The sequence below is a fragment of the Neurospora crassa genome, linkage group IV (genome assembly GCF_000182925.2).
Source record: "Neurospora crassa OR74A linkage group IV, whole genome shotgun sequence".
In the NCBI taxonomy this organism is placed as follows: Eukaryota; Fungi; Ascomycota; class Sordariomycetes; order Sordariales; family Sordariaceae; genus Neurospora; species Neurospora crassa.
This window is the reverse complement of record NC_026504.1, coordinates 1,666,681-1,680,385: the sequence shown is the minus strand read 5'-3', so window position 1 is coordinate 1,680,385 and position 13,705 is coordinate 1,666,681. Positions and strand designations below refer to the sequence as shown.

General features: G+C 51.5%; 5 protein-coding genes across 5 annotated transcripts; 1 reads left to right on the top strand and 4 right to left on the bottom strand.

Annotated features, from left to right (window-relative positions):
* Positions 1 to 258: 258 nt before the first annotated feature.
* NCU06575 (hypothetical protein) lies at positions 259 to 1,531 on the bottom strand (the record flags this gene model as incomplete). Its single annotated transcript, XM_956842.1, has 3 exons — positions 259 to 496; positions 579 to 1,436; positions 1,509 to 1,531. The coding sequence occupies 3 exons, from the start codon at positions 1,529 to 1,531 to the stop codon at positions 259 to 261; spliced, it is 1,119 nt and encodes a 372-aa protein (XP_961935.1).
* A 1,257-nt stretch (positions 1,532 to 2,788) lies between these two features.
* On the bottom strand, positions 2,789 to 5,122 carry NCU06574 (hypothetical protein; the record flags this gene model as incomplete). The annotated part of the gene is made up of 5 exons (XM_956651.2): positions 3,779 to 5,122; positions 3,674 to 3,697; positions 3,391 to 3,605; positions 3,257 to 3,329; positions 2,789 to 3,142 (listed from the first exon to the last, which is right to left on the bottom strand). Exons 1-5 carry the CDS (start codon positions 4,832 to 4,834, stop codon positions 2,789 to 2,791), a joined length of 1,722 nt encoding a protein of 573 aa, XP_961744.2. The 5' UTR covers positions 4,835 to 5,122.
* A 415-nt stretch (positions 5,123 to 5,537) lies between these two features.
* On the bottom strand, positions 5,538 to 8,050 carry NCU06573 (chlorogenic acid esterase; the record flags this gene model as incomplete). The annotated part of the gene is made up of 5 exons (XM_956650.3): positions 7,720 to 8,050; positions 7,608 to 7,662; positions 6,326 to 7,536; positions 6,110 to 6,237; positions 5,538 to 5,991 (listed from the first exon to the last, which is right to left on the bottom strand). Exons 1-5 carry the CDS (start codon positions 7,966 to 7,968, stop codon positions 5,538 to 5,540), a joined length of 2,097 nt encoding a protein of 698 aa, XP_961743.3. The 5' UTR covers positions 7,969 to 8,050.
* Positions 8,051 to 8,153: 103 nt separating this feature from the next.
* On the bottom strand, positions 8,154 to 9,546 carry NCU06572 (hypothetical protein). The gene has a single exon (XM_956649.2). It carries the CDS (start codon positions 9,414 to 9,416, stop codon positions 8,517 to 8,519), a length of 900 nt encoding a protein of 299 aa, XP_961742.1. The 5' UTR covers positions 9,417 to 9,546; the 3' UTR covers positions 8,154 to 8,516.
* An 803-nt stretch (positions 9,547 to 10,349) lies between these two features.
* NCU06571 (hypothetical protein) lies at positions 10,350 to 11,768 on the top strand (the record flags this gene model as incomplete). The annotated part of the gene is made up of 2 exons (XM_956648.1): positions 10,350 to 10,759; positions 11,189 to 11,768. The coding sequence occupies 2 exons, from the start codon at positions 10,350 to 10,352 to the stop codon at positions 11,766 to 11,768; spliced, it is 990 nt and encodes a 329-aa protein (XP_961741.1).
* Between the last annotated feature and the right edge of the window lie 1,937 nt (positions 11,769 to 13,705).

The window sequence follows — 13,705 nt, the reverse complement described above, 5'->3', positions numbered from 1 at the left end:
TGGCACTTCGTTATCTTATCGCACCTCTTCAGTAACCGGGCGGATCTGGTCCGTTGTCCTTTCCAAGCGGGACACTCCTCAATTATGCAATTAAATCCGCACCAAAACATCAAATTTTCCTGCGTGATAAAAGACAGTCATCATTTATTTACGCAGACATACTTGACCAATCGACCATCGCCCTCTTGTACCGTTACATATGAGTAATTTCTGTCATCATCGACCGACACCCTTTTGGACCACTCGACATCAACTGGATTATTGATGACCATGGTGATGGTTATAATACCCCATAGGCCAATTATGATCCACGATATCCGCCCGAATGTACAAAGCCGACGAGTTTAATGCATACTTTGAGTCCTCGGGATGGCGGTCCAAGCAGAACTTTTTGTAGCCGGGGAAGGCAGTGCTCATAGGTCGTTCGTGAGGTGGGACCGGAATGGGTTGCTGCTGATGCTGGTGCTGGTGCTGGTGCTGGTGTTGGTGGTTTCTGCTATCAACATTGATTGAATGTTAGCTTCACGACGGCTAACCAACTTGACTGAATCGCGGAAGAGAGACTGGAAAAAACTCACAGTCCATCATCAGCACCCCCTCCTCTCTGCCCACCATGTCCATGACCCCCATCCCTCGACCCCCTCCTTCTTCTTCCTCCTCCTCCTCCTCCTCCCCGTCCACCCCCATTGATATTCCCCTCACCAAAACGACACCCCACATCATGCCACCCATCTGTAACCTGATCCCTCCACAATATCGCAGCCGGCTGCTTTCCATCAATCCTAACCTGCATGATCGGAATCATCTGATTCGGCGCGATCCAGAGCATCTGATGGCGATCGATCCCCTCGATATCCCTTTCCTCATTGGGAGTGTCGCTGTCAAACACAGCCACAAAAACGGTCTCGTCGTGGAAAAAATCCGACCGGCTGACCAGGTACCGCTTCTCGTCATCCGAGTAATTGGGCGTGTCGTGGAAGACAAGATGCACTTGCGAGACACCGGGCATGGAGGGGATGGGAAAACCCCAGCCGGGGTAGGGGGGCACTTCATGCTCGGGGGCTGGAGTGCCGTTGTTGCTTGCATGGCCGTAGCCATGGTTGAGGTTGTGGCCGAGGTTGAGCTGGGGGGAGGTCAGAAAATGGACGAGATCGAAAGCGATTTCGTGCCGGAGCATGGCGCGCTTATCATGGTCACGCCGGAGGGTGGAGGTGGTGGTGGGCGAGGAGGGGTCCGTGGGCGAGACGTCCCAGAAGGAACCGAGCTTGTAACAGACGATCTCGATGACGCCCCATGTGGACAGTGGCGGGAGGAGCGGGAGGATGCGAGCGATCTTGCGAGAAATGGAATACTCTTGGAGGAGAGGCGAGTGTTGGATTTTGAGGAACTCGTTGTAGACGATGAGGGGGCGGTCCTCGCTGGACAGAGAGCTTGAGCTGTGTTGATAAGGTGTTAGCATCACTGTGGTTGCTTGGCCGTTTTCAAAAAAAAATCAAACCAGGACTCACGAGTCTTCGCTGTCGCTGGACATGGTGATGCTTTTTATTTAGGGGGTCGTCAGAAAAGGTAAGTGAAAAATGATGATGATACTCTGCATGTGGAAAGAAAGAAGCGAGTGCTGATTGGTAGAAGAGAAATGGATATATGTCAACAAACAGACTCGGCTAACAAACAAAAACAAATCAACGCTTCCAAACGAGTGTTCCCACAGCAATAGACCAACGAGACTAGCAGCTAGTACTGCAGCTTCTACTGGTTCTTGTGTACTGACGAGGCTCGTGGGGAATGTGTCCAATCCTTTCCATACTTATACTTTTTTTTTTTTTTTCCATCTCTTACCCTCTCATGAACAATTGCTCCGAGTAAAGCCAGGGATCTCGATCAAACATGCTATCCCCCCCCCCCCCCCCCCCCCCCCCCCCAAAGAACCCTGTATGAACTTCCTCTTCAATGTCGAATCTGACGAATAGATTAAAGCTTATGAGCCCTTGCAAGCTCTTTGGTTAAATCACCGGTCTTCAAAGGCTTTCCCAAGGGTACCCTCCCCTTCCTTCTCCTTGGGCTTCACCTCTTCTTCGGCTCCAGAAGCAACAGCCTTGTTCCAACCCCAACTCCATGTCATGGCTTCCGGCATATCCAACGAGCTATCGGTCATTTACCTCCCGTACTACCACAGTGGTCATGAAAAAAAACATGTTATCGTCCACAGTGTTTCCTTTTCCCTCTCCATGACCCATGAGCCCCTGACCTTGAACCTCAGAGCCCCCAGGTCATGGTGTTCCACAATCCAGTACCGAAGGCGCATCTGTTGGTACCCGTGTAACCGTCGCACCAAGGAGGGAGAGAACTTGAGTGTCTGTCATACGCTGTAGACTATTTTCCCCGTTATCAATTGTCCCGTTTGTTGTTGAGGTGTGTCCAACGAACGTTGCCTGTGGCACCATGTAAACGTCCCTAACCACCTGCCCTCCAAACCTCAATTCGGTAACCTATTGAAGACGGTGGTCCTGGAGACACGGCAGTTTGGCCATGCATGTAATGTGTTTTGTGTTCCACATACAAATTGGTCGTACATGTTTGACACATGCATACTTCTAGGTAAGTGGGTTGCGGTGGTCCATGGGAGGAAGGGGGCCCGGCATCCACCGTTCGGCTAATTTGTGGTTTTGCTGCTAGTTCCAGAAGGCTAGGTGGTCGTGGTGGTGTATTTGTGGGACCAGTCAACTTGACCTTTTATCTTACCTGCTTGCCTGCCTGCCTGCCTGCCGGGACTTGGACAATACGAAGGTTAAGACGGGTCATGACATCTCCTGAAGCCCTTCACTTGACTTCTCTTCTCTGAGACCCTTGTTGGTTGATTCGGATGGGGGCGGTCTGTTGTCTCAAGACCGTCGTGTTCACCTTCCTGCTCGACTGCTTTGAGCAGTCGCGCCCTAATGCCTTGAAGTGTTTCAAGGACGTATATAGTATCTCGGTCGATGAGTTTCAAATCATCGTCGTGGTCAAGACCGCGGATGAGGAAACAGTCGTTCTGTTGGGTGAAATCATGAGCCACATAGCAGAGAGCGTAGGCGAAGACAGCAAGAACGAGGAAGACAGCATACCCAATCAGACCATGCCTTGTCCAGGTTCTTACACACATCTGTGTCCTTCAGCTTGCACCGATTGAATACGAGATTTCCACCCCGGTGATTCCACTTGTAATGTTCTGGCTGATACCTTTTCCCTTGCTTCGTGTTCTCTTCTGATCTTTCACCTTCTTGGACAGCTGCTTGGCAGCTGCACGGATGGCAAAGTCCAGAGGGTTCATATCCATCGAAACAATGTGCCTGTATATCGTCGGTCAGGTAGATGGTGTGCATGATATGAATGAGGTTGGATACCCTGTACTCCTGGTCTTTTCTTGACTCTGACATGCAGACGAGGTCCCAGGTTTGGCTTTGGGGGTCGAGATTCGCACTTTCCAGAAGCCCTGACACGATATTCTGGTCAGTGATGTCCCAAAAGTGAAAATTGCCATAGGATGCAAAGAAGAACCACTCTTTAGGCTCTGGAATCGGAGCAGAGCAGTTTAGAGCAAGGTAGGTTGTTAGGAGCTGCTCATGCTAAGGGGCTATGGTCAGCTAAAGAAAGCGACGAAAGTGAGACATGGCAGCATAAGGGGGGTCCTCACCTCTCTGTACCCTGGATCGCTCTCCTTAAAAGGACCAAATTAGCATTGCCATCACACTGACCATGGAGATACTTTTCTCCCGGGTGAGAGTTCCACAGTACATACCTCTAGAGAGCCTTCAATGTGTCTTCGCTGCAGAAACTCGTTGTCGGGATCCCACATATTTCTCGCAGGCGCTGCCACCTGTTGTGTCTTGCGTATCCAGTGCTTGTTGAACATTTCCAGACTTTCCAAGTACGCAAAGTCTCTTGCTGTGCCTGGCTCTTGATCAACACCCCAAAGGGCTTCCTCGCATAGCCACACGCGGCACAGAGTCCAGACGTCCCAAACATCTGCAGCATCAAAGACAGCGCGAAGTCCCCTTTCCAGCTCAGTTCGGTCATTTGTGGACGACTCTGTACTCGGTTCTTCTGGGGTTGTTGCAGATGGAATGGCGGAGAAGGCTTCACTCCACCATTCTCCGTAGAAAGGATATTCGAACAAATCTCGTCGACCGTCCTCGTAGAACCCGGCCTTGGCTGCCGCAAAGTGTACGCCTGGCCATCGAAGGCAAGGACGGTATCTGTCTGTCACTTGGCGCGCCACCAGCCTCCACATTGGAATATCGTCCGGATGCGGAGCGATAGTAATGTCGGTCAATTCTCGACTGAGTTTCCATGGATCTTTCCTCATTCCTTCGAAGAAGTCCTCGTTCAGCTCATCATGGATCAGCCGCTCCACTCTCCTCGCGCGTCTATCACCAGGGAACTTCCCATCATGGCGTACGCTGAGTTCTTCAGCAAGAGCATCAACTTGTCCAGTATCGGCGCTAACACACCCTGGATTGTTGTGGTCAACGAAACCAAGCAGGCGGGCAAGGACATTGCGGAGAACCGCATCAGCCCATGACCACCTGAGAAACAAAAGACGGCTGACCTCATCAGTTTCTTGTTCGTTGTCTTTGGACAAGTCAATGTAGGGGCTGGGAGTGAGGAGGACAGCCTGGACGAGGTAGCGGTCCAGGTCGGAGAGGCGCACAAAGACGGTGTGGGTGAAACGTTGGCGGATCTCGGAGAATGAGTCAAGACACGAGATCTCATGGTGGACGTTTTGGATGAGACTCGTAATTCTGGGCGTGGTCAGTTGGAGCTGTCGGTAGAGCGAGTCGGCGGTTGTCTTCATGTCTGATTCCACGAAGAAGGAAAGTGCCTTGACACAAGACTGACGTTGGAAGAGCGCGGTCGGAGTTCAGAGAAAGATGCTCCTTCCTACACCCCCGTTAGGCCTCCCTTCCCAATTGGGCATCAATATGTCACTAGGCAAACAACGCCCAAATGATCCTTCTGTGTTACATAATTACCTAAGGACATAGGGCAGGCAATTTGAAACACGGCGCAACTGTTCTAATTGGGTGAATGTACATTGGCGGCAGGCACAACTGAAATACAGACCGCTTTGTATTTTCCTTTCATCAATCCTCCTGTTATCACCTCACACGCAACATTGCTCCAAGGGAAGCGGGAGCGGGCATTTTAAGGTGGTTGGACCCGTGTTCGCGTGGTGGTCGACGGGTTTATATACTTGTACAGGGCGGGCCCTGAAGGGTTATATGATCCGGTGAAGATGGAAGGACGTGGAGGGCTTGGTGAGTATTCTGATTATGATTATCTGTTTTACCGCTGTGTCATGTATCTGCTCCAAGTCTGTAGCGGTGTCAAACGCAAAATGCCCTATAATGGTTATGCTTTAAACGGACCTATTTGCAACGGTGTCCGTGACCCTTTCTTGATGATTTGCTCCCCAATCATTCGAATTATGCCCTCCCACCCATCCCTTAGTCTAGTTGTCCCTACCACATTATATTATTCTCATCCCTCTCACCCCCTCACTCCGACACTTCCGCCGGCTGCCAAATCGCCGGACACAACGCCTCAATCCTCCTCGCATCCGCCACCCCAGCCGGTACACCACCAATGCCCCCTGCGCCCCCTGCACCCCATCCATCCTCCGTCGACTCAACCGGCGCAGCGACCCCATAGGTTCTAATCAACCCCTCCTCCACACTCGAATATAGAGGCCATCCTCTCTCCTCCAGACCAGCTGCCCCGTCGGCTGCAATAGCCACCCAATCATTCTGAATTGTACGGCTCGTGGCAACTTCCAGCTTTTTGTCCGGCGGCGGCGACTGGGTCGAAGTTTCAGCAAAGATGTCGTAAGTGCCGAAGATGAGGGGGAGTTCGGCGCCGTGGTAGGCGCCTAGGAAGGGGAGGGGCGAGACGTCGGTGAAGTTGCCAAAGTATTCGTAGCGGAAGACGGGGACTGAGGCTAGGAGGCGGTTGCTGTGTGTGGGGAGAGGTTAGAGTAGATTCTGGGCTGGGCTGGGCTGGGCCGGGCTGAGAGTTGGGTGTTGGATATTGAGGTAAAGGGGTGAGAAGTGGTGTGCCATGGATAGCTTACGTAGCCGCTTTGAAGGCTGGGCAAAAGAAGAGATCTAGTGTCGCTTCGAAAACTTCGGTTTGGTTGACGGCAGTGCTGAGGATGACGAAAGCGAGGCCGTCCTGGGCATTACTGCCGAGAATTGTGGGCTGAAACAAGTCCAGTTTTTAGTCTCTTATCCATCGTCTATGTACTTGTCTGGAAACATGATCTTTCAACGGGGAGGGAACAACTTACAACATTGGCAACCTCCCCTGCCAACGACTTGGCCGTATAATCCGGGAACACCGTTCTATTATTCACCACCGGCGTAAAAAAGACGTACTTGGTAATGTCCGTCCCTGCCGCCTCATTGGTAGTCTGCACAGCCTTGTTGATGGCTTCTGCCGTGACACTGTCAGAGCGCATACACGCCAGCTCCTCTGCCGCCGTGAGGTTGCCGCAACCCACCTGGCCAGCGATACGAGTGAAACCAAAATGGGCAAAGTCGAGGTTTTGAGCGACCGGTGTCAGCTCGCTGCCGGAGTCCATGATCACCGCGTTCACGATTGGGTCCGTAGGATAGGCGTATTGGAAGTAACCCGCGGACACGGCACCGGCACTTTGGCCCCAGAGGGTGATGCGTGTCGGGTCACCACCAAAGGCCTCGATGTTGTCTTGGACCCATTCTACGGCGAGTCTTTGGTCGAGGAGGCCGACATTTTGCTCGTCCAGGGGAATGCCCAAAGCATTGGGGAAGCCAAAGATGTTGAGGCGGTAGTTGAAGGTGACGACAATGTGGCTTTTGGTGCGCTGTACCCAGTCCGTGGGGATCTGGACGGGGACGTCTTGACCTCCTGTGCTAAAGGCACCGCCGTAGACGAAGACGATGACGGGGAGACTGTCGTCGGTAGTAGTTGGTGGGGCCCAAATGCTTAGAGTTAGGCAATCCTCGCTGATATCAGGGCTGGTGGTATTGAGACCCTGGACATTGTACTCGTTCAAGTACTGGGTATAGATGGAGGGCGGGCTTGTAGAGAGGTATTGGATGCAGCTTGGTGGAAGCTTCTTGGCATCGAGGTCACCGAACGGCTCAGCAGGCTGTGGCGGGGCAAAGCGAAGGTCTCCTACAGGGGGTTGGGCAAAAGGGATACCCAGAAACTGGCGTACACACGCATCTTCCGTCTCGTTGACGATTCCGTGAACTACGCCTCCCAGGACTGTCACTGATAGGTCAGACTGGTCCACGCAAGAAGCGAACGACGCTATCGCAGGTGCCACTCCTCCTCGAAAACCAAGGCCCAATATGGAGGCTAACCAGACGTAGGATAAGCAAACCACTCTCATGATTCCTGGATCACAGTTTGACGTGGCATAAAAGTGCGGTATCGATGAGGTGAAATGAGTAAATGTGGTGTTGGCAAAGAGGCCAGAACCAAACTCTTGTAGAACAGGCATACTGGCGAAGTCTGACATTTTAACATCAGCTTCACTGCTTCCCTCTTACTCCTTGCTCGAGCCGCGTCATGTGGGTACGTACATCGTGAGATCCAAGGCCATATGGGGCCATGCGGGTAGCGTGAGGCAGTTTCGGACTGCAAGCTGAAGAGTAGCGGCCACATTTTGGGGAGGGGTGCTCACTTGTTTCCCACAAATAGCTTGATCATGCCAGCACTGTCCTTGTTGTCGAGCGTCGGCGATCCCCAATCTGCGCCAACTTCCAAGGTTAGACACTTCTTGACGCCTCTACGCAGGCGGACAACAGGAATACGAATACGGTTCTGGCCAAGGAAGGCCAACTTCTCGGTTGCTTGTCGGAGTGTTGGTGTAGTGCGCGAAGTATGACTGTTACAAGGAAGCCTCCATAGCAGGGCCAAGGTTTTGAGTGGAATCCTGGCCATTCTTGTATAGATATCTATTGCTGTCCACGGTTCTACATCAAGTCGACATCATCGCTGAAGGTCAAAGAGTGTAAACATGAACGTAAACAAGCAGCATTAGAGAAATCCCTGAACACCGAGCAAGCGGGTAAGTAGGGACCTTGGACATCTCAATCGGGAACAAGGGTAAGTACCTCGCTTGCTGTCGGCTTTCAGGAACCGGAAACAGTAAAGTGCCCATCGGTGGCCCCAACTCCTTCTTTTGGTATATTCACACATCACAATTAGTTGGGTTGGCGTAACTACCCGATGCGGGGAACAGTCGATGATGGAGGTTTTTGTCAGTGTCTTGTCTCGTTTTTGTTGTGGGGACATGTCCTCCAACTGCGCGACCCCAACTCTCTCGGGCGAAAAGAAACAAGCAGTGGTGACGCATGGCCAGCCGAGGTACTGCACCACGGCACACCTTGCATGCTCGAAGTGCTTCGTATCGACGCAGAATACGCAGAGCTCCCGTTTTGGTGCGGTCAGAACCACATAAATCTGGGTTTCCTATCCCAGCCTAGAGGTTACTCTGATTTCCAGTGCGCAAATTCGGTCTCAAGATGCCTCTTGAGCTCGGCAAATTTGTTGCCGAATTCCTGTCCACAACGCCAACAGACAAATCCCTTGGCCAGGTTTCCATTCTGGAAGGATGTGTTGCGTCGTTCGTCATCCTCGGCGAGCGGGCAATCCTCGAGAGGAATGAAAAAGGGCGTGTTGAAGCTGTTGTAGTGTTTCCGATGCTTGAGCTTGTCTGAATGCATGTCGCGCGATATGATGTGCACGTGAAGATGGTCCATGGAAGGATGGGCATGCACGCCGATACGGATATCTGGCAGGTAATCCCGGCCTTGCGGAAGTTGGTCGAAAGGAATGCCTTTGTCCATGGCTTCATTGCGTGCTTTGCTCGATACAGAAAAGCGCGATATATTGCGCTGGAGCTCGGCAGCAGCGAGGCAGGCGGCGCTGGCAGCTTCGTCTCGCATCATGGCAAGGAAGTCCTTATCTTGGAAAGCTTGGAGCGGATGCAGATCGTAATGATCAGGGGACCTGGGGATGAGGAGAAGATGAACGGTGGCCTTGGGAAAGGCGTCACGGATTAGCACCGTCTTTTCCGTCACGCGAATAACCTGCTGGGGAAAGTGGTCGGGATGGTCTATGTACTCAAGCAAGGCACCGCTCCATTTTGACCTTGTTGTTGTTTTACCTCCCGAATTCTTGGTTCTCTTGTGCGTAGGGGAAGGAACGCCGGCTGGTGACCGACTCGAGGAAGCGTCTGGCCTGGCTGCCTTGGGCTTGGGCGCCATCAGCTCAGCAAAGGCATTACGCTTCTTGCCTTGAGATCCGGAGGATATTTCATGCAGGTGACTGCTCGGTGCAGTCGGGGAATTGGCAAAGTCCTGTGGGTCTTCGGCAGCTTCGGCCATGGTATTCTTGCAGACGGCAGGATTTTTCTTCTCCCTCCTTGATTGAAATGGCTTGTAAAACGGACGATATGGGATTGCCAACCGGGAGCGAGCGTGATGTGCGCGGATGTGCGTCAGTGGCAATGGCCTGGAATTGATAGAGACGGGCAGCTATAGTCGGTTTCCCCTTTGAGACAATGAAAAGGAACATGAGCTTCCTCGATACTACGCATGTAGATGGGTCGGGATGGCTACCGTCGAGGTTGGTGATGCTCGTGGCAAACCTCACAGAGTAGAAGTTGAGGTTGGTCGACGAGTTGACGTTGGAATTGGCGGCGTGCTGGGAACGTCCCTTCTTCGGCAACGATTGAGCGGACAAGCATCCGATATTCGTGATTGGTCAATTGTGTGGTCATTGTGGGACCTTTTTCCAGTGTCTACCTGGTGCAAGATCCACCGGCACCTGGCAGCTTCTTTCTGGTGTAAGTGTTAGTGCAGCTCCGCCGGACGCTCTTTGAGGGAACCCCTGAGCTAACAGGGTGAAAAACAGGAAGGTAAACACGACTTGAACAACGGAAGACATCGATCTATGCAGTGGATAACTGAACGTTTTCAAGCCGTGGAGAAGATCTAGACAGTTTAATGTCTCATCCTATCACAAGCATGAATACCATCCATGGTGGACAGCGTCAATGGTTAATCAAGAGCATCGAACCATGTGTTCTCGTTCAGCACCTATTAGTCGAGAGACCTACTCATGATAGAGACGAGGTCAACGATGACTATCCCAGATACGAGCGACCATCTAGCATAAGAATATGCTAATACTCTAGGTTATTCTTGTTCCTGTCCCCGAAGGAATGGACATCTGCGTACGGCGACGTTATCACAAACACCTTAATCGGGAACACTATCACTGGATTCAAGACAACCCTCTGGCAATTTGGAAAAAAGATGAAGTCTACCGAACGTAGTCTTGGTATTGTGTCTCCGCAGAACAGCCCTTTCATTAAATTCCCGGAGGACAGTGATGCTAGTGCGTCTACCGAAAGCAGTCTTGTCATTATCGAAGACTACTTTGACCGACCACTTCCCTTGAGACCAGGGGAGTACTGTGGTAGCCATGAGTGGGAGATACTCAACTCATCCAGCAAGGGTGCAACAACAAGCCAGTTAGTCGCTGCGCTGGACATTGTCACGGACATCCTCGATAAGGAAAATATCCCTTACGCCGTCATGGGAGGCTTCTCTCTCCAACTTCGGGGAAAGCAGGGTGTTCGTCACAATATTGATTTGGCAGTCCCGTTATCCATGCTCAACACTGACGAGAGCGCATGGCTCACCGTCTTTAAGGACGAACTGAGGTAGGCATCAGCCACCCCTTTTCGTCCCATCTTTACTGCCAAGGCTGGTTGATAAGTCATGGGTTCGGACCAGGTTCTCAACAATCCAGTGGGCTCGTGGTCGAGCGGCGTGGTGGACGCATCACACCTCTCAACCCGACCGTAGGGGCTGTCAGACGTCCCCCCGCCCTGGCAATGCCTAGGCTCTGGGGAGTTGTCACCTGTCACGAGCGGGTGAACTGCCTTCTAGTACCATGTGGACTAGGACATGGTACTAGGAAGCTCGTCTGACAGCTAGTGTTACAGCTGGCGTCTTCCGGCTACGCAAATAAGGCTCTACTACTCCTTTCCAGTTGTCTCACGTCCTACGTTCAATTCACGCCCACACCTCTTTTTTTTTTTCCCCCTTTTTTTTCTGATTTGGGTTTGTCGCTCACTGCCTCCTGACAGGATCCTTCGGCCCTCGGTGTTTCTGTCAGGTGTCAAAGATATGACACGCAAGACCCTTTTTGTGCAAGTCGGTGATCTCGATAACGACGACAACGCTGCGCATTGGGTACGAGTCGATCTCCGGTTTGTTGGCCATGAGCACTCACTCGACACAAACCTTGATCAAAGCCTTCTGCCAGTACTCGAGAAGTTTGAACAGGAAAGGGATCTCGTTTCGTCGCCCCTCTCATCCGAGAAGCAATACCACTGCCTGAAGCTTGGATACCTCTTGCATGACAAACTTTGCATGATCAAGAGTTCTTCCACCAAGCGAGAGATTGATGATGTAACATATGTCCTCTCTGGACACCTGGCAGAAGTGGGCGATGTTAGGTCGATTGACATGGAGCTCCGAACAAACTTCTTGAACTGTTATGATGCCTTGTCGCCGAATGACCTCATGACAGATTACTTTGCAAGAGCATTGTGGTTGGAGGGGGATTACCTTTGGGATAGATGGACCGCCGTCCAGAAGAGCGAGAACAGCAAGCCGGTGCCTGAGAATAAGGGATGGCTTTGGACGCGGTTCTTTCGTCGATAGTCAACTCCAGCGCTAAGATAACGGTAGTGGTAGGTAAGAAGCCATTGCTGGGCGTCGACGTTGTCTTGAAGAAAGTTGATGAGAAGCTGGCCGAGGAAGGGTAGAGGCATCCAGGAAAGAAAATGATGGAAAGCATACACAATGCAACTTGAAACCATTGACATTACTCCGTGGAGCTCTGAACAGATTCTTAATCCGTTCCCTTTGTGCTTTTTGTGCCTTTGGTGTCTTTTCTTTACACACCCATGGACCGAAGTTAGGTTTCTTGATCAAGAGCAGTCATACTGATGTCCCGGCGATTGTTGATGATGTCTCGATGAGGATTCTACGAATGCTTCCGCCCTAGTGTACCTTACGACAAAATAGCTACATTGTCATATGACCTAGGTAAACAATCTCAGTCATGCATCATGCAGCTCATGTCGTTGGGTATTGCTAACTCCAGGTACAGGAAACACTCATCGAGTCTCTACTGGCAAGCCCTTTGTCTGTGCGGCAATGCATCTCGGCAGCCAATATTTGAAATCATTATCATCTTCCAAAAGTCACTTCAAACTATTTACATCAGCCTTGCATGTAATACTCGAAATATCACAACACATCAAGGAAGGTCATCTTGATCAAACCGAATGTCCGCGGCGATGATCCAACCTACGTCTACATACCGAAGATGCTCGTTGTCGATTGTCGATCCTTCGCTCTTCCTCTCGAGCGCCCCGCTCCAGCGCGTCTTCCCATTGCCTTTCAATCTCGAAGCCGCCTCAAACCCCCACGACATGGCATATCTATATGGGAAGGAAAGGACGAAGGAGATTTGGTTGTCGCGCCGGTGAATGAGAACGCCACGGAGTCATCACAGACGGGTTGGAATTGATGCGCTGGTTTGCAGCGGAAGCCAGACCCGAGGACGACGGGATCAATTACACTCATATCACATAAGAAATCTCAGGCAATATTTCCATTTTTGACCACCATCGGCGGTACAGTCAGTAGCGAAACGGATACATGAAATGGACTACTATGATACAAGTACCGACGATGTCGAGATGGGTCATGGTTTAATGAAAACCCCTACTGAGCGTTCTTTCCAGTTCCATAATCTACGTTTGCTGAGCCGTCGCCTGCACCTCCCGCCTCCCGCCCCCGTTTATTCAGCGATTTCGGACAACCAGGCCTTCAACTATGTCATCCCCCAACGTGCTTTCCTCTACATCTATTCCGTCGACGCCATCCAGAGGCACGATACCTTCACAGTAAGGAAGGAACAAACGGCCATCCAAGAAAAAAAAAAAAAAAAAAAAAAAAAAGTCGATTCTCCTATCGTGGGATAAGTGCCGGCTGGAATTGAGGAACGCAAATGGATAAAGCTGCGACGATATCGGTCAAACTTAAGTCGGATATGCAGCGGACGGAATGCCAAAGAACTCCAGCTCTGACATAAACAAGTGTTCGACCTTGGAATCAGGGAATATACGCCGCGAGAGCCATGAGCCGGTGGGATTGGACTTTGTAGGGGTGGGATGGCTCTTTCTTCTCCGAATCCACACCAGGACGTGGCATGATCTCCTCGATTGAGCATACCCACCCGGGCAGTCCTGGCGCTGTGTTATAACCCACTTTTGCTTCCCATCATCAACTATGCCCTCGATGCAGAGGGACACAGCCGATCCTTAGGATACGAATGTGTCTGGTAAACCAAGCAACCCTATACCCATGGTTTAAACCATCATTCGTACGCCATTCCTCTTACTACTAGCAACGGGGATGAGATGCCCGAGTTCTGGATTGTCCAGTCTCGTCCCTAGCGCGTAACTACCTCTCCAACAATCCTAAGCCTCTCCGGGCTTGGAGCTACGTTCTAGTTTCACCAACTGTCAAAAACTTCCATATGCCGATAAGCCCACGCAACTGATTCGAAATCCCTCGCGCAGCCGGGA

What these genes read in the sequence shown, in the direction of transcription:
- NCU06572 (XM_956649.2), bottom strand. Translation starts at nt 9,416, where the DNA reads ATGGCCGAAGCTGCCGAAGACCCACAGGACTTTGCCAATTCCCCGACT.